Source organism: Podarcis muralis, chromosome 18 (genome assembly GCF_964188315.1).
Source record: "Podarcis muralis chromosome 18, rPodMur119.hap1.1, whole genome shotgun sequence".
Classification (NCBI taxonomy): Eukaryota; Metazoa; Chordata; class Lepidosauria; order Squamata; family Lacertidae; genus Podarcis; species Podarcis muralis.
Genome location: NC_135672.1, coordinates 13,609,557 through 13,629,113, shown reverse-complemented (window position 1 = coordinate 13,629,113; position 19,557 = coordinate 13,609,557). Strand labels below are relative to the sequence as shown.

Below are 19,557 nucleotides of genomic sequence, written 5' to 3'. Positions count from 1 at the left end.
ATTCAGGAGCACGGCTGCCTCTGAAAGTAGAGTCACTGGCGTCATCGATGGTTTTCGCCTCTGATCCACTTTTAAAGCCATCTAGGCTGGTGCCCGTTAGGGCCAAGAGATATATTGATATATCGTCCCAAACCGGTTTGAAGACCATATCAGTTGCCCTTTTTGGAGGGGTGGGGGGAAGCTATTGGGTTGTCATTTTTATTTTTATTATGTATTTTGTGGTTTGATATCTTGATTTTAGTCCGTGAACCACCCTGAGACCCTTGGGTATAGGGCAGTATATAAATAATAATAATAATAATAATAATAATAATAATAATAATAATAATAAAGGACATGAACCACGTGTCTGAAATAAAGTAAAATGATATAATGTAACACACATATATACACTGTAAAATTATGTAAAATGATATGATAGAATATAATACATATATATACACTGCAAAATAAAGTACAGTGGCACCTCGGGTTAAGAACTTAATTTGTTCCGGAGGTCCGTTCTTAACCTGAAGCACCACTAATGCGACCTCCTGCTGCCGCCACGCGATTTCTGTTCTCATCCTGAAGCCAAGTTCTTAACCCGAGGTACTATTTCTGGGTTAGCGGAGTCTGGAACCTGAAGCGTCTGTAAACTGAAGCGTATGTAAAATAAAATGATATAACAGATATGCACTGTAAAATAAAGTACAGTAAAATCAAACAAAGACATATATACACTGTAAAATAAAATGATTAACACAACATACACATGTATATATATACACTGTAAAATAAAACTAAACTATAATATAATACAATATGATAAATATATATAGCACACATATATAAACTGTAATATCAAATCAGGCAATAATGTAATGTAATATAACACACAAATATACACAAATCCTTCCTTTCCCCCATTCAAAGCCCAAGCAAAGGCAACTGACCAATCAGCGGCCGCGGCGCCTGGCCTCCTTCCCGCCCCCTCTCCGCCCCCGGAAGTTCTGCAGGGGCCGCTCTGCCCCGCCACTTCCGCTCCCTCTCTCTCTCTCTCTGCTCTACCTCCGCCGTCGCGCGGCGGCGGCGTCATCACTCCGCGCGCGGCGCTGTCCAAGATGGCGGCGTCCATGTCGGCGGCGTCTCCGCTGCGGCTGCTGCTGGGGCGGTGCCGGGGGCGGCTCTACCCGAGGCGGGCTCCGGCGGCGGCCCGACCCTGGGCGGCGGCGGCGGGCTCCGGGCGGGCCTGGCTTCCCCCGCCGGTGGGGGCGGCTCCGCGGCCTCCTCCCCGGCGGCTGCTGTCCTTCCTGCGAGGCCCCTCGGACGGCGGCCTGGAAGACGGCGAGGGAGGCGGCGAGGCAGGAGGCGGAGGAGGAGGCGGCCTCCCCGGGGACGGGGGCGGCGAGGGCGCGGAGTCGGGCGGCGGGCCGGTGACGGCGCTGGCCCCCCTCATGGTCCCCGAGAGGGTCCCGCACGTGCCGCTCATCGCCGTGGCCCGGAACCCCGTCTTCCCCCGGTTCATCAAGATCATCGAGGTAGGACCCCAAGGCGGCCCCAATCCCCTCAGGCCAGGGGGAAGCAAGCCTTTGCGGCGGGGGGCCGGTGTCTCGGACCTGGGGGGGGGGCCGGGCTAGATTTGGGGTGTGTGTGAACGTATAAATAATATATTATTATTATTATTATTCCTATGCCCCCCCCCCCGAATCACCCAGAGGTGCATTTCAAATAAAAGGACACATTCTACTCATGGGAAAAAGCAACCCTGTTCAGGGAAGCATTTAATGTTTAATAGGTTTTTGCCTTTTAATACAGTGGTACCTTGGGTTACAGACGCTTCAGGTTACATACGCTTCAGGTTACATATGCTTCAGGTTACAGACTCCGCTTACCCAGAAATAGTGCTTCAGGTTAAGAACTTTGCTTCAGGATGAGAACAGAAATCGTGCTCCGGCGGCAGCGGGAGGCCCCATTAGCTAAAGTGGTGCTTCAGGTTAAGAACAGTTTCAGGTTAAGTACGGACCTCCGGAACGAATTAGGCACTTAACCCGAGGTACCACTGTATTCTGTTGGAAGCTGCCCAGAGTGGCTGGGGAAACCAATAGCCACAATAAATAATAAATTAATATTATTATTATTAAAACACAGTGATTCCCCGGACTGTCCACAGGATGGATTGAGAAGGCAATTGGGCCACATCCAGCCCCCAGGCCTTAGGTTGCCTACACATGCCTTATGGGGTGTCTAGAGAGCCCCATATAGAGCCCTTAAGCAGGTTCCCTATCTGTAGGAGAAAATAACAAGAGGCCTTTTAAAATGTGTTTTTTTTTTGGGTTGTTTTTAATTATGTGTTTTGTGGTTTTATAATATCTTGATTTCAACGTGTGTACCGGCCTGAGGGGACCCCCCCCCCCCGTAATAGATCAGTATATAAATTCAATAAATAGTAAAATAATATTGCGAAGCAAAGCTGCTAGGAAACTTGACCTTTATTAAAGGAAATAAACAGTTACAGTGGGGGGGGGGAGTATTTGATTCCCTACTAAATTTGCTCATTTGCCCTCTGACAAAGAAATGACCAGTCCATAATTTTAATGGCAGGTTTATTGTGTAGTCTTGTAGCCCAGTCCAGCCTTATGTGGGTCTACAATCTTGTCCCTGACATCCTTGGACAGCTCTCGGGTCTTGGTGGCTATTTTGGAATCTGCTGGATTGCTTGCTTCTGTCGACAGGTGTCGTTTGGTACTGTAACAAGCTGGGATTACAGGTAAGGCCTCTCACTTCCAGCAGGTGCTTCTGATCTCAGCAAGTTACTTACAGTGAAGATACTGGTTGAGAGGGGATCAAATACTTATTTCACTCATTAGAATTCCTGTTGTTGTTCTGTCTCTCGCAGAAACCCAGAAGACAAAAGTCAGAGATGGATGTGCATCCTAATGAGTGAACTAAGTATTTGATCTGGTATTTTCACTGTCTGTAACGAGCTGAGATTAGAAGCACCTGCTGCAAGGTCTTGCCTGTGATCCCAGACTTTTGTAATTATGCCTTACTCAGTTGGATTTTCTGGGAAGCCTGGCCATTCCTTGGAGATGGTCAATAGTTCCTGAATCTCTTGCGCATCTTGCTCAGCTGAACAGATACTTTCCAGGCTGTATTTGAAAAGGGAGGGGTAAGCAGCCCCTACAGTCCAAATGGAAAGACAATGATTATTGTTCCCCTTTCCTTCCTCCTTGCAGAGAAAGAGTTGAGGTCAACTTGGGAGAGTTGCTCTCCTGTACACGTGGTTTATATACTTATGTATGTGTTTGCCTGGTATATTTATGAACGTTTTATTCTACATTTGAGACCTTACCATTCCTATAATGGGGGGGGGGGGGAAGGATGCAAACAAACTATTATATTATTATTATAGTTATTATTGCAATTGTTGTATTATTGTTATCTTCCTGCTCTGGTGTGGGAGACGGGAGGAGAGGCCACACACACACACACAATCCCTGGAATTTTAGGATGTGACTCATAAACCGGCCGTCTGCTGAGATTTCACTGCGTTTCATCATCTCCTCCTTTGCCGCTCGTTTCAAGAAAATAGAAGCGCAGCTCCTTTGCTTCGAACTCCCAGCTGTTCTTTCGCTGTGGTTCCAGCTGAACGGCCTTTTGGCTCCTTCCCAATTCTGCTATTGTGTGGTGCTGCAATTTGCTGGCAGGGACGGCACTTTTGGCCTTGGTGTTGTCCAGAACTCACATTAGACATGCTGCCCTTTGCATTGCTTTTCCCTTGAGAGGCCCAGCGCTTGTCAAGGCCACCTTTTCAAGGATTTTTTGGTAGATAGACTGGGGGGGGGGAGAGATGGGGGCTGCTCTTGTTTGGGCAGAAGGCGCAGTTCAGCATCTCTGGTTTCCTTGAACTGTGATAGATGTGACATCTCACATTTGAGAAATGCTGGTATGGAAGGGCAGAACTGACAGAGAGATGGCTGAATGTTCATCAGGGGCCTTGTACAACCTTCCCGCGGCCATCGTTCATCTGATTTCTACTCAAAATACAAGGAGCAAACCTTAATTCTAGTCAGGTTGTTTATAAAAATGATTTTTTTAAATAAATAAATAAATCAGATTTGTTTTTTAAATCGGACTTTTAAAATTTAAATCGGATTTTTTAAAATTTAAATGGGATTTTTAAAATAAAATGCTTTGGGAGGAAAAATCTTTCTAAAGATAGTTTTCTGTTTAAGTTACATTATAGTCCAAAGGCTATTAACAGGAAATGAGAATTTGTTTTAAGTTTTTCACGTGTGCTGAAACTCAGTCTAAGGTGGGGTTTTTTTTAAAAAAAATGTTTAACCACATTGTGACCCATTGCGACGGCTTATAGCTTTTAGCAATAAAGATTTCATTCATTCATTGGGGCTGGCTCCCTAGCAAATGGGCAAATGGTTCCAAGAAAAGCTGCCACTTGGAGGTCAATGCTCCCCTCTTTGCCAGACTCTCTCTCCTAGGCTTGCCTTAACTGACTGACACGTGTCCTTCTGTGGCTTTGGACACTTGAGACGTATATTTTTTAGGGGCCACCTTCCTGCTGTGACTGCAAGGTGTTTTAAACTGTTCTTAGTGTTGCATTTTAATTGATTTAACCCGCTCCCGAACCTTAGGGTGAAGGGTGGGTAATTCATTCATAATGTCAATAATAATAATAATAATAATAATTAAACCTTTTAGGTGAAAAACAAGAAGCTGGTTGAGTTGCTGCGAAGGAAAGTCAGCCTTGCCCAACCGTACGCTGGCGTCTTCCTCAAAAAGGACGACAGGTGAGCCCAGAGCTTTCACCCCAGTCATTCCTGGGTCCCACGCGAGAAACGCCACCCATAAATTGTGCCTCAAAGGCCAAGTGCAGTTTTAAATCTCTCCCCCCGCCTTTCTTCAGTTAAGGGGGTGGGGTCTGCAGCTCAGGAGCGGATCACTTGCTTTGCATGCAGAAGGTCCTGAAACCCCTGGAGAGCCACTGTCTCCCCCCCCCCAATAAAATAAATCTCTCTCTGCCTGCCATTCTGAACACCTGCTTGGATCTCCAGCAACGAGTCGGACGTGGTGGAGAACCTGGACGAGATCTACCAGATGGGAACCTTTGTGCAGATTCACGAGATGCAAGACCTGGGGGACCGGCTGAGGATGATCGTCATGGGACACCGGAGGTAAACCCCCCCCCCACAGACCCCCCCCCTTCTGCTTCCTCACTGGCCTCCCCACCGGCGAAGGGGAGGGTCATGGAAGGAAGCGGCAAATGAGAAAATGCAGACTGGATGACGAACGCTTGCGACTGGGGAGTGATAGCTTTGCTCCATTCTGCCCTTTCTCCTCCTCCTCTTCTTCTCCTTCTTCTTCTTCTTCTTGGTTTCTGAACGTTTTGGAAGTTGAACAGAGTTCCAGAAAGGATTCCGTTTGACTTCTGAGGTATGACTGTAGAAATTTACAGTCATACCTCGGGTTAAATGCGCTTCATGTTGAGCTTTTTCGAGTTACGCTCCGTGGCGACCCGGAAGTAACGGAGCGCGTTGCTTCCGGGTTTCACCCCTCGCACATGGGCAGATGCTCAAAATGACGTCATGCGCAGAAGTGGCAAAACGCGACACATTCAGTCATGTCTTACGTTCTACTCAGGATGCAAACAGTGCTCCGGAACGGATCCCGTTCGCATCCAGAGGTACCACTGTATTTCCTTGAAATCTGCTGGGAGGGTGTTCCACAAGGCGGGCGCCACCACCGAGAAGGCCCTCTGCCTGGTTCCCTGCAACCTCATTTCTTGCAAGGCGAGAACCGCCAGATGGCCCTCGGAGCTGGATCTTAGTGTCCTGGCTGAACAATGGGGGTGGAGACGCTCCTTCAGGCATACAGGGCTTTAAAAATCAGCACCAACACTTTGACTTGTGCTCAGACACGTGCCTGGAGACTGTGTGTGTGTGTATATATGAGAGAGAGAACGGGGATCCCTTTACTGACCCCATCTCCCCCCTCTGGGCCTGCAGGATCCGGATCAACAAGCAGCTGGAGGTGGACCCCGAAGAGGCGGCCGAGGAGAGCAAGCCGAAGACCCGCCGGAAGCAGAAGCGGTCGAAGAGGGAGGCAGGCGAGGTGGCGGAGGCCGTGGGGGACGTGGTGCTGGAGCCCCTGGAAGCCTCCCCAGGGGAGGTGCTGATGGTGGAAGTGGACAACGTGGCCCACGAGGAATTCCAGGTCACGGAAGAGGTCAAGGTGAGTGAGAGTTGGCAAGGCGGCAAAGGTCACGCTGCCCTTCCTGGGCGGGCGTTGTCGGGTGAGTGGGAACGGAGGTTCGTTCCTCAGGGGTGTCCCTCTCCCTTCCCACCCTCCAACCGCCCCCCTCGCTGTCTTCCTTCGCAGGCCCTGACGGCCGAAATCGTCAAGACCATCCGGGACATCATTGCGCTGAACCCGCTCTACAGGTGGGTTCGGAGAAGCCTTTCGCGACGCCCCTTTTGCCCCCCTGGCCCTGCCTCCCCCGGCACATGCCCCCCTCCCAGGAAGTGGCCGTACAGGCCCTTCACACGACCCCCCTTGAGGAGCTGCCTTGGAAAGCCTGAATAGCAAACTTCTCCCAGTCCTATTCTCCCTTGGGACCATTTTTATATGTCGAACAGTCTGTAAACGTTCAGATTCCTAAAGATATCTTATTATTATTTTTTTGCATTTTTCATGCTGGAACCATCTTACTTCTTTCAGAACTGTGTTTTGTTTTTTTTACCGTTGCCACACGCCCTGGGGCAGAGGGGGGGTGAGGGATTTAGGAACGGAACGAATGAGTGTGGGTTTCGTATATGGAGTTCACAACCTATTGGGAGTTTTGTTAGGCAAACCAAACTTCTGCACTTCCAATTACCCTGGTCCGCCTTAGCAGGGCAGAATGCAAACTGAATTCGTTCCGGAAGTCCGTTCCAAAACCAAAGTCATATTTGGAGCTTTTCTTTTTGCGTTTTTATTTGTGTGACTTTTTGAGGGGTTTTTTTTTACTATGACTGACTTGCGACTTCGTTTCTGTGACTTGTTTTTGTGACTGTGTGGAACCCAGTTCAGCTACTAATTGATTGATTGTCTGACTGCGGAAATGGATAAAAGCCCCCCCCCTCCATACAATGACCATCGTCAGTCTGTGTCAGAATTTTCTTTTTTTAATTTCTATCATCTGCAATGCTGCCTTATTTATTTTATAGCACAGTACATTGATTCTTGCTTTCGTTTTATGGATCAATGGTCTCGTTAGATAGTAAAATTCATGTTCAATTGCTTAGGGCTTAGGGCTTGTTTTTAAAAGTCTGGAACGGATTAATCCATTTTGCATTCCTTTCTATGGGAAAGCGCTCCTTGGTTTTGGAACAGACTTCCGGAACGGATTAAGTTTGAGAACCATGGTACCACTGTAAAGTTATTTTAAACATTTTTTCCCCAATTCATTATATATCATTTCCCGGAATTCCTTTATCATTTTGCAATTCCACCACATACGACGAAAGGTTCCCTCATACGAAACATCTCAGTCGAGCCCAGAAGCTGCCCATGCGCGGAAAGAAGCCAGTCTTTTTTCTGGGAACGAAGGACTCTTGCGGGAAAGAGGCAGCCCTGCTCTTCTGACTTGCGGTTTTGTCCCGTCCTCGCAGGGAGTCCGTGCTTCAGATGATGCAGGCGGGCCAGAGGGTGGTCGACAACCCCATCTACCTCAGCGACATGGGGGCCGCGCTGACGGGGGCTGAGTCCCATGAGCTGCAGGACATCCTGGAAGAGACAAACGTAAGTGGGGAGGCGCAATGTCCCATCGCCACTGTGAAAGTCTGTATTCTCTGCGGTGGTGGGCTGTGGGGTGAGCGATTTTCAGCATCCCACCCCCCCAAAAAGCTGAACAACTCTTGCCACTCCTCCCAACAGAAGCATAGAAATTCTGGGCAGTGCTCCCCCCGCCCCCCCCAAAGCTTGACAACTCTAGGCAATGACAATGGGTGGATCGCTGCCAGTTTTATTGTCCTGGGAGTCGATCGCAGTCTCTAGAGAGCTGGATGTGCCTTCTCTAGGGTGCTGAGGGCCTCGGCTGAGCACCTTTCGTCGTTAATTTCCAAGGCCACACGATGACCAAGTACAACAATGCAATATCAATATAAACTCTTTATATAATCTATACGGAACATTGAGCAATATGAAAAACCAAATGAGCAGAATCTCATAAATCCCTGAAAGTAAGTCTTATCAGTCTCCGAAAGTCTTTGTAGACTGTGCAAGTCTCTGAAAGAAACAGTGGGTCAGATTCTTATCTGGTGGAAACAAGCCGTAAAGCTTTGTTTTATGACGTCCGTCGCTGCCAAAGTGGTCTGCAAACAGACGCAGTGAACAGTGATTCCGGATATTCCCCCTGTTTTGTGGAATTCTTCTTCAGCACGGCAGAAGGATAGACATGCTTCATAAACTGCAAGTGAATTATTGAAACAATGAACTGCATGTACTATATTGACCATTCAGTATGAAATATGAAATAAAACCAAAAGTGGCGTCTCCAAACTGGCATTACGAATGCGTGAACGGAGGCAATTTGGAGGCGCCTCTTGTGGAACATTTTGCTTCTCATAACCATCCGGACATGAATATATTATTCACAGTATTGTGGGTGAATCAGAAAGCCATAAGTATTAGACACGATTATGAAAGACGCTTACGACAGCAAGAATCTCGGTTTATCTTTATGTTCAAAACCGTTCACCGGGAGGACTTAATTCTGAATTGGATCTCATTAGTTTTATTTGATTCTTTACATTCTGGCTGTTAAATTGTGCTGCATCTTTAAGCTCAATCTCCTAGTGACGAGCCCCACCTGGGGTCGGCTTTTTAGGTTTCATGCAACATGCAGTCAGAAGCAGTGGTTACAGAACTTTATGACCACTGCTCCGTAGATATTGTTGTTATACAATTCCATGCACCATATAGATGGGGTTTGTACTTTTGGTTTTATTTATATTGATATTATAGATTATATAAAGAGTTTATATTGATATTGCATTCTTGTACTTGGTCATCGCGTTGCCTTGGAAATTACTGATAATTGTTTGCAACACAGGGGTTTAATTGTTTGGTTACTTATTGTCGCACCTTTCCTCGGTGGCAGCCACATCGGGGGATTTTTTGGGAGGGGTGTTGCTAAAAACCGCTTCGGTACTCCCCCCCTCCCCTTTAATATTTTTCCAGGCAGGAAATATTTCCAGGCAGGTCTTTGGAAACTTAGGTGCAGGCGATGCTGGCCACTTGGGCTGCTGTTTTAATTCCTGGCTCCAGGTGTGCAGCACTGTCGTTTTGCAAAGATAATTAATTTCATATAAAGCAGAGGACTCCTGTAACAAGGATCCGGATGTGCTTGTGATTCATTCAAACTATTGTCTTTTTTAACTAGTAATGACTTCATTTTATAATGATGTGTTTAAAATGTCGGGTGCCTCCTTGAACGTTGGGAGAAAGGCGAGCTAGAAATATCTGAATCAAGAATTCTTGGACGTGACTGGCCCTCCCCTGAACCCCAAGGCTCTCTGGGAAAAGACACACATGGGGATTTCTTTCCTTTCCTCCTAGATTCCCAAGCGCCTCTACAAAGCCCTCTCTCTGCTGAAGAAAGAGTATGAACTCAGCAAACTCCAGCAACGTCTTGGGCGGGAGGTGAGCAGAAGGTCTCCTGGGAGGTATTTGGGGGCAGAACAAGGCAATGATGATGTTGATGATGATATAATAATAATTTATTATTTCTACCCTGCCCATCTGGATGGGTTTCCCCAGCCACTCTGGGCAGCTCCCAACAAAAGATTAAAAATACATTAAAACATCCGTCATTAAAAATGTCCCTAAACAGGGAACATTTTCCAGATGTCTTCTAAAAGTCAGATAGTTGTTTCTCTCCTTGACATCTGACGGGAGGGTGTTCCACAGGGCGGGTGCCACCACCGAGAAAGCCCTCTGCCTGGTTCTCTGCAACCTCACTTCTCGCAGGGAGGGAACCGCCAGAAGGCTCTCGGGAGAGAGAGACTGGTGTCCGGGGTGGAGACGCTCCTTCAGGGATACTGGGCCATTTAGGGCTTTCAAGGTCAGCACCAACACTTTGAATTGTGCTTGGAAAGGTCCTGGGAGCCAATGTAGGTCTTTCAGGACCGGTGTTATATGGTCTCCACTCCCAGTCCCCAGTCTGGCTGCCACATTCTGGATTAGTTGCAGTTTCCGGGTCACCTTCCAAGGGAGCCCCACGGAGAGCGCATGGCAGTAGTCCAAGCAGGAGATAACCAGAGCATGCACCACTCTGGCCAGACAGTCTGTGGGCAGGGAGGGTCTCATCCTGCGTAGCAGATGGAGCTGCCCTGGACACAGAACTGACCTGTGCCTCCATGGACAGCTGGGAGTCCAGAATGCCTCCCAGGCTGCGCACCTGGTCCTTTGGGGGCCCAGTTGCCCCATTCAGGACAGGGCAGCCTCCTCCCACCAACACCCCTCCGCGTCTCCCCTGTTTCCCCTCCGTCAGGTGGAGGAGAAGATCAAGCAGACGCACCGCAAGTACCTTTTGCACGAGCAGCTGAAGATCATCAAGAAGGAGCTGGGCCTGGAGAAGGAGGACAAGGACGCCATCGAGGAGAAGTTCCGGGAGCGGCTGAAGGAGCTGGTGGTCCCCCAGCACGTCATGGAGGTCATTGACGAGGAGCTGAACAAGCTGGGGCTGCTGGACAACCACTCGTCCGAGTTCAACGTCACGCGGAACTACCTGGACTGGCTGACCTCCATCCCCTGGGGAAAGTGCAGCGAGGAGAACCTGGAGCTGGCCAGGGCCCAGGCCGTCCTGGAAGAGGACCACTACGGCATGGAGGACGTCAAGAAGAGGGTTCTGGTAAGGACACACTCTGCGCCTCCGAGGCGGAAACACAGGCCGCGTTTTCCCCAAGCGCTGAACCACGGTTAGGTATGAGCCATGGTTTGCTCCCTTTCTTCTTTTTTAAGAGCAACGGACAGAAGATAGGCACCGTATTTTTCGCTCTATAAGACACACCAGACCACAAGACGCACCTAGTTTTTGGAGGAGGAAAACAAGAAAAAAGATATTCTGAATCTCAGAAGCCAGAACAGCAAGAGGGATCGCTGCGCAGCGAAAGCAGCAATCCCTCTTGCTGTTCTGGCTTCTGGGATAGCTGCGCAGCCTGCATTCGCTCCGTAAGACGCACACACATTTCCCCTTACTTTTTAGGAGGGGAAAAGTGAGTTATAGAACAAAAAATACGGTATTTTCTTTTATTCTTATTTATTGAATTTATATATCACCCTCTAAACCACGGTTAGGTATGAACCATGGTTTGCTCCCTTTCTTTATTTTAAGAGCAACAGACAGAAGGCATGTACAAACTCGCAACTCGTGAACAAATGGGGTATTAGCGTATTATTATTAATAATAATATTATTATTATTAGAATTTATATGCCACCCTCTACCCAGAGGTCTCAGGGCGTTTGCCAGAACAAGCAGAATGTAGACGACCTTTTAATGATATTTGGAATTCGTTTTTACAAACACTTGTTTTAGGTTAAATATAGGGCAACTACGATAGCAATCTCGTAGTAAGTTCTGGGTTTTTTAAATTGTATTGTATATGGGTGCTGTTCAACCCCCCCCCCCCTTTTCCACATCTTATTTTACCCTGTGCAGTTACAATTATGTATACACACACATACATATATATATGTTTTGATTTTCTGTTAAAGCATATTAATAATTGAAAACTAATAAGTATATAACAAGAACAACAGGAGATAAACTTGTTTTCTTTGCTGTCTCTCTGACCCGTCTGTCCCCCCCCCCCCCCCCGCTGCCCAGGAATTCATAGCGGTCAGCCAGCTGCGAGGCTCCACTCAGGGAAAGATCCTCTGCTTCTTTGGCCCCCCCGGCGTGGGCAAGACCAGCATCGCCCGCTCCATCGCCCGGGCCTTGAACCGCGAGTATTTCCGATTCAGCGTCGGAGGGATGACGGACGTGGCCGAGATCAAGGGGCACAGGTGGGGGGCCGTCGGCCGCAGACAGTTTAGTTGGGGGGTGGACTGGATGATGCCCTGGGGCTCCCTGGTTCCAACTCTGCGGTCCTGTGCTTCTCACGCAGGCGGACGTACGTGGGGGCCATGCCAGGAAAGATCATTCAGTGCCTGAAGAAGACCAAGACAGAGAACCCCCTCATTCTGATCGACGAGGTAACGGGGTCTTGCTCATTGAATGATTGATTGATTTGTCAGGAGGTTTTTAATGAATTGATTTTTTTCGTGTGTTTTTTATTGTTAGTTGGAAGCCGCCCAGAGTGGCTGGGGAAACCCAGACAGACGGGCGGGGTATAAATAATAAATTATTGTTATCATTTGTATGCCGCCCCCATTGTCCAGCCCAGACACCGGGGTCCCTCTCCCAAGGGCCTTCTGGCAGTTCCCTCCGTGCGAGAAGTGAGGTTACAGGGAAGCAGGCAGAGGGCCTTCTCGGTGGTGGTGCCCTCCCGTCAGATGTCAAGGAAATAAACAACTATCTGACGTTTAGAAGACATCTAAAGGCAGCCCTCTTTAGGGAAGCTTTTAATGTTTGAAGTTTTATTCTGTTTTTAATATTCTGTTGGGAGCCGCCCAGAGTGGCTGGGGAAACCCAGCCAGATGTGTGGGGTATAAATAAGAAATTATGATTATTATCCCTTCCGGGCTCTTACTAATTGATTGATCGACTGACTGATTGATTTGTATTCCGCCCTACATCTGAGGGCAGCTCACAACATAACGTAACCCAAGTTACGTAATGGAAACAAGAAGAACCGCAAAAAAACCCCCACAAAACTATAACGCCCCCTCCCCACCAACGCATTTTAAAGGGGATATATAGGATGTTAGTCAGCTCCAGGCCTGGTTGAAGAGGAAGAGTTTTGCCTAGAATAATGAAGGCGCCAGGCGACCGGGGGGGGGAGCATTCCACAGATGCGGAGCCTCCACAGAAAAGGCCCCGCTCTTGCGTCAGCGCCCTTGGGGGGCCCGCTCCTCCCTGGCGCTGACGCGGCTCCTGTGCCGCAGGTGGACAAGATTGGCAGGGGCTACCAAGGAGACCCTTCCTCCGCCCTCCTGGAGCTGCTGGACCCAGAGCAGAACGCCAACTTCCTGGACCACTACCTGGACGTCCCGGTTGACCTCTCAAAGGTACCTTCCCTCCCTCTGCGCTCCCTGGACCCTTGGCGGTGGTGGGGGGTGTTTGGCTGGGGCCCCCAGCGGCCAGCAGGACCAGTGGTTAGTGGGGAGGGAGCCCAGGATCTGATCATATTTCTGTATGCTGCTTTTCGTCTTTTTAAAACGTTTTACCCAATTTCCAGAAATTCCACTACATATTTTTTTTCAAAAAAATCCTTTAAATTACCGATTTCCCACCTCCCCCCCCCAACGTTTTTCTTAACTCTCCCCGCATTTGTCGCAGCCCATCTTCCTTCTTCTTACGGCAAAATCGTAGCACCACCGTCTCTAAATCTTCCTGCTCACGGATGCTTCATGTTGTATTTCTTCAAATAATCTGAATAATTTTTTCCCCAAAAAAGAGAGAGAAAATCGTCATTTGATTTTCGTATTTTGGCTGTCACAGTTGACATAGTCCGTAATTTTGCTTCTCCATTCTTCTCTGGTTGGAACTTTTTTGTTTTTCCATTTCTGGCATACACACATAAGCAACTTAACTATATATATTTTTGGAATTTCTGTCCCTGTGATCCGTAGCAGAAAAGTTGTTCTTTTTGGTGGGCTCACCATTTTTCTAATCTGTTCCTATATCGCTTCCCTGAACAGCCTTCCTTTTTACACAACTCCTATCTGTGGGCCTTTTCCTGCACGTGAATCGCAGAGCGGCCTGGACTGTGCTTCTCTGTGCCCGCAAGGCCAGAGTGGCTCTGGTCTGGCTTTGTGGGTCTGCCCAGGTGCCCAGGCCCAACCGCGCTCTCCGCCTCGTGTGCCCCCCCCCCAGGTGCTCTTCATTTGCACGGCCAACGTGACGGAGACGATCCCGGAGCCCCTGCGGGACAGGATGGAGATGATCAACATCTCAGGCTACGTGGCGCAGGAGAAGCTGGCCATCGCGGAGGTGAGCCTTTGGCCTGGCAGCCCCCTAGCACCCCCCCCCCCCCGGGGCTCAGCCTGCGCCTCTCAAACCCCAAAAGCCCCGGCCAAGCAGCAGGGGGATTCGAACCCTGGTCTCAGGGCCTCGTCTTAACTTGAAATTTGCTTCAAATTAATGAGCCCGGCTCTTATGGAAAGGCAGTTTTGTCTGCAATGAGTTTAGGGAGAACAAGGAGCGAAATGCCCTTTTTTAAAAGAGCAACAGAAGATAGGTGGTTTTTTTATTAAAACGAATGAGCCTGGCTCTTGCAGAAAGGCGGTTTCGTCTGCGATGGGTTTAGGGAGTGAAATGGCCTTTTTAGCGGGTGCCAGGCTTAAGTCCGCCTCTGGGTTTAGCTTTTTGCGAGACCCACAAAAGAGGGCGGGAGGTGAGCTGCTCCTAAGAATTGGGCTTCTATAGAGAATGGTAGAATTGGAAGGGAGGAATCTCAACTTGGGGGGGGGGGACAGCCCCAGAATCTGGCCATTCAGCACAACTCACTCTGGGATGGAGGGAAAATGAGGTTTCAATGAGGACCAGATCCCCCAGGCGCTGTTTATACGATTGGGCATTCCTTTATGACATCTACCACTCTTCCGTGTATAAGCCAAGTTATTTTTCTGATAAATCAGTGTCAAAAATTTGTAGCTGTCTTATACATGGGTAGTGCAGAGTGGGAACGGGGGATTTGCTGCTCCTGCGAGTAGGAGATTGGCAGCAGCAGGCGATCGGTGGCTTATGCAGTGTCGGGCAGTTGAGTGAGCAATTTTCTGCCTCCCCCCCAAAAAAACCCCTCCAAAACTGTGGGAATTCCCCCCTAAGAAAGCTCAACATCTCTGGGCAATCAGTCCCCCAATTTTCGAGTCCCCCGAAATATAAGACAGTCTTATACACAGGGGTGTGTTGGACACGAAAAACACGGTGTGTGTTATATAGGGTTTTGTGTCATTTGTGGGGGGGAGCTGACCCCATCTCTCTTTCCCTCCCCCAGAGGTACCTGGTCCCCCAGGCCCGGGTCCTGTGTGGTCTGGACGAGGCCAAGACCAGCATCACGCCGGACGTCCTGACCGTCCTCATTAAGCAATACTGCCGGGAGAGCGGGGTGAGGAACCTGCAGAAGCAAGTGGAGAAGGTGAGAGGGGAGCCCCCCCCCCCTTGGCTGGTGGGGAAGGGGGGAGAACTGGGACATTGTGTCGCCCCCCAAAACAAGGGCTCCAACCCCCATCCCATTTGCTTGCTCAGGTGCTGCGGAAATCGGCGTACAAGATTGTCAGCGGGGAGGCGGAGAAGGTGGAGGTGACCCCAGAAAATCTCCAGGATTTTGTCGGAAAGCCCATCTTCACGGTGGACCGGATGTACGACGTGACCCCCCCTGGGGTGGTGATGGGACTGGCCTGGACCGCCATGGGTGAGACTTGGAAACACCTTCTCTCTCTCCCTCTCTCTTTGGATAATAATGTTTATTAGTTTTCAATTACAATAATCCAATTATGGCCTCATGGTATCAATGTCAAAATGACAATACAATTCCCAATACAGTGGTACCTTGGTTCTCGAGCACTAAAAACCTGGAAGTCCGTTCCAAAACCAAGGAGCGCTTTCCCATAGAAAGGAACGCAAAACAGATTAATCCGTTCCAGACTTCCAAAAACAAGCCCTATGACAGCAATTGAACATGAATTTTGCTATCTAATGAGACCACTGAGCCATGAAACGAAAGCAAGAATCAATGTACTGTACTATAAAATAAATAAGACAGTATTGTAGATGATAAAATGAAGATTAAACTCTTTTCTTAGCTGCACTGATGATAGTCACTGTTTGGATGGGGGGCTTTTATCCATTTCCGCAGTTGCACAATCAATCAATCAGTATCTAAACTGGGTTTCATACAGTCACAAAAACAAATTAACTGGAAATGCCTCAAAAACAAAAATGCAAAATAAAGAGCAAAAACCAAAGTGCCAAACTCATGGGTAGGCAAACTAAGGCCCAGGGGCTGGATGAATAGCCTTCTCAGTCCGGCCTGCGGAAAGTCCGGGAATCAGCGTGTTTTTACATGATTAGAATGTGTCCTTTTATTTAAAACGCACCTCAGGGTTATTTGTGGGGCATAGGAATTCGTTCATACTTTTTTTCCAAAATATAGTCCGGTCCCTCACAAGGTCTGAGGGACAGTGGACCGGCCCCCTGCTGAAAAAGTCTGCTGACCCCTGGCCCAAACTTAATCCATTCCGAAAATCTGTTTGACTTCCGAAATGTTCAGAAACCGAGGCGTGGATTCTGATTGCTGCAGGCGCCCCAGAAGTAATAGTCGACAGCCGGAAAACGGAACTCTTCCGGATTTTCGTGTTTGAGAACCAAGGTCCCACTGTATTCATAAAAGAGGTGGCGTTATATCTGGGGCGCTGGAGGTTTCGAGGTGCGACTGGCCCCTCTGGTTGGGTCCCCAGCTCTTCCTTCTGGGTTTTTGGTCCCCCTGAATGTCTTGCCCCCCTTTCCCCTCCCAGGCGGCTCCACCTTGTTTGTCGAGACCTCCCTCCGCCGCCCCAAGGACCGAGAGAGCAAGGAGGGCTCCCTGGAGGTGACCGGGCAGCTGGGCGACGTCATGAAGGAGAGCGCCAAGATCGCCTACACCTTCGCCCGGGCCTTCCTGATGGAGAGGGATCCTGGCAACGACTTCCTGGTGACGTCTCACCTCCACCTGCACGTCCCGGAGGTAGGAACGAGGCAGGATGGGGTGCTGTTCAGGGTTCCCTCTTCCTCCTTCTCCCACCCCAAACAAACAGTCGTTAAGCTTTCTAGTCCTCACAAAGCACTTTTTGCTGGTGGCTCCGAGGTTGCTGTTTTTTGCTCTCTCAAGCTTTTGAGTCAGGAAATTAATAAAAATAATTTATTATTTATACCCCACCCATCTGCCTGGGTTTCCCCAGCCACTCTGGGCGGCTTCCAACAAGAGATTTAAAATGCAATAAAACACCAGTCATTAAAAACTTCCCTAAACAGGGAATCTGCCTTCGGATGTCTTCTAAAAGTCAGATAGTTGTTTATTTCCTTGACATCTGATGGGAGGGTGCCACCACCGAGAAGACCCTCTGCCTGGTTCCCTGTAGGGAGGGAACTGCCAGAAGACCCTCAGAGCTGGACTTTAGTGTCCGGGGTGGAGACGCTCCTTCAGGTCTACTGGGCCATTTAGGGCTTTCAGGGTCAGCACCAACACTTTCAATTGTGTTTGGAAACATCCTGGGAGCCAATGTAGGTCTTTCAGGACCAGGGTTATATGGTCTCCACTCCCGGTCCCCAGTCTGGCTGCCGCATTCTGGATTAGTTGCAGTTTCCGGGTCACCTTCCAAAGGAATCCCCGCATAGAGCGCATGGCAGTAGTCCAAGCGGGAGAGAACCAGAGCATACACCCCTCTTAGTTTGAAAGCGGCACGATTCCCCCACCCTCTCTGTTATTATTATTACTGGGTGGGGGTTCCTGGTCTCTGATCTGCGCAGACTAAGCCTTGCCTCTCCCTCCCTCTCTGTGCGTAGGGAGCCACCCCGAAGGACGGGCCCAGCGCCGGCTGCACGATCGTGACGGCCTTTCTGTCCCTGGCGATGGAGCAGCCCGCGAGGCAGAATGTGGCCATGACCGGGGAGGTGTCTCTGACAGGAAAGATCCTTCCCGTCGGAGGAATCAAGGAGAAGACCATTGCGGTAAGTCGGGGAGCAGAACTGCAGCACGTCTTCCAGGCAGGGATTGGGGATTGATCCTGCTCACCAACTCTGCCAACCGTTCTCCATTCTGCGTACCTGTAGCATTTGTCTATTAGGCTACCATTTCTTATCCCAAAGAATGGTAGCGTTGGGAAGGGACCCCGAGAGTCATCCAACCCTTTGCAATGCAGGAATCCTTTTGCCCAACATGGGGCTCGAACCCACAGCCCCGAGATTGAGTCTCAAGCTCCATACCGAATGAGCTATCAGGAGCCAACAAGACCTTCGGTGCCCTTTTAAACTGTGTGTTTTTGGGGGGGGGGTTGCTATTGGGTTGTTCTTATTTTTATTAGGTATTTTGTGGTTTTATATCTTGATTTTATTCTGTGAACCACCCTGAGACCTGCCCTGCCCCGTTTTTCAGATTAAAATGTGTGTTTTAACCTGGTTTTTAGCTTGTTAATTTTGATTACTTTTCAGTGTGTTTAAAATACAGTGGCCCCTTGGTTTACGAACTTAATCTGTTCTGGAATTCCATTCTTAAACCAATGCGTGCTTTCCCATAGCAGTGGGGGGCTCAATTTACACTCAACAGGAAGCGGAACATGTTCTGCTTCCAAGCCAAAGTTCACAAGGCAGCCTTCTTAATCCAAGTTGTTCATAAACGAAGCTGTTCTTAAACCAAAGTACCACTGTAGTTAACTTTCCTTGATTTTATTCTTTTGCAAACCACTCTGAGGTTTTGGGGCATTGCCATTTCCTCCCACCAAGCGGTGTAAATGGTTTTTTTGCTCAATCCCCATTAACGGTGCCTTTCCCCACGCCCTCCTAGGCCAAGCGAGCCGGCGTCTCCTGCATGATCCTGCCTCTGGAGAACAAGAAGGACTTCTGCGACCTTGCGGACTTCATCACGGAAGGACTGGAAGTGCATTTTGTCGAGCACTACAGGGAGATCTTTGACATTGTTTTCCCAAAGCACGATTCCCAGGGAGGAGGAGGAGACTGAGCGCCTGGGCTCTCGCTGCCTTTCTTCCTCCTCACGCCGCCGTGTCTGAGCTCCGGCCCTGGGTCCAGGGGAAAGAGATGGACAGAGTGGGCCACCCTCCAATTATGCCTCCGTTGCCACGAGATGTGCTGCACACCAAATGATGTGAATTATGAACCATTAAAAAAGCCTTTGAGTGAAATTTCCAACGCAAAGGGAAGTCCTGCGGAATGTGTTGAAACGGCAAAGGGCGGCAGACGCAAGCGGGGAAGAGTTGCGCATCGCAGGAAGGCAGCCGCTAGAGAGAAGTTTGCAGGGTAAGGCTATGCAGCGGAACCTCGGTTGTCGAACGTGTTCTGGAAGACTGTCTGGCAACCAAAAATTGGCGTCAACCGAGGCTGACTTCCAAAGATGATTTGAAAACGGAACCAAATTGTTCAGCTTCCAAAATGTTCGACAACAGAGGTTCCACCTTTCCCCCCTCAGCTTACCATATTTTTCGCTCTGTAAGACACACTTTTTTGCTCCTAAAAAGCAAGGGGAGATGTCTGTGTGTCTTAGGGAGTGAATGCAGGCTGTGCAGTTTTCGCTGATGCCAGGAGAGCAAGAGCGCAAGCTGCACAGCACCTCTTGTTCTGCTGGCTTCCCAGCAAAGCAGGACGAGGGGTGGAAGGGAGCCCCTTTTGTCCCTCATTCCGCTTTGCTGGGAAGCCAGCTTTTTA

At 49.1% G+C, this 19,557-nt stretch overlaps 1 protein-coding gene across 1 annotated transcript; it reads left to right on the top strand.

Moving 5' to 3' along the window:
- The first annotated feature begins 1,085 nt into the window (after window positions 1–1,085).
- On the top strand, window positions 1,086–19,050 carry LONP1 (lon peptidase 1, mitochondrial). The gene is made up of 17 exons (XM_028713264.2): window positions 1,086–1,517; window positions 4,699–4,787; window positions 5,052–5,171; window positions 6,003–6,228; window positions 6,376–6,437; window positions 7,647–7,776; window positions 9,595–9,678; window positions 10,529–10,888; window positions 11,866–12,044; window positions 12,146–12,233; window positions 13,086–13,208; window positions 14,017–14,133; window positions 15,140–15,280; window positions 15,391–15,556; window positions 16,659–16,867; window positions 17,686–17,850; window positions 18,683–19,050. The coding sequence occupies exons 1-17, from the start codon at window positions 1,101–1,103 to the stop codon at window positions 18,854–18,856; spliced, it is 2,850 nt and encodes a 949-aa protein (XP_028569097.2). The 5' UTR covers window positions 1,086–1,100; the 3' UTR covers window positions 18,857–19,050.
- Window positions 19,051–19,557: the final 507 nt, after the last annotated feature.

Excerpts from the sequence above, each read along its gene's own strand:
- LONP1 (XM_028713264.2), top strand. The coding sequence starts at position 1,101 with ATGGCGGCGTCCATGTCGGCGGCGTCTCCGCTGCGGCTGCTGCTGGGG. Across the intron at positions 12,045-12,145 it reads GCCGAGATCAAGGGGCACAG|GCGGACGTACGTGGGGGCCA; the intron begins GTGGGGGGCCGT and ends CTTCTCACGCAG. Across the intron at positions 15,557-16,658 it reads ACTGGCCTGGACCGCCATGG|GCGGCTCCACCTTGTTTGTC; the intron begins GTGAGACTTGGA and ends TTCCCCTCCCAG.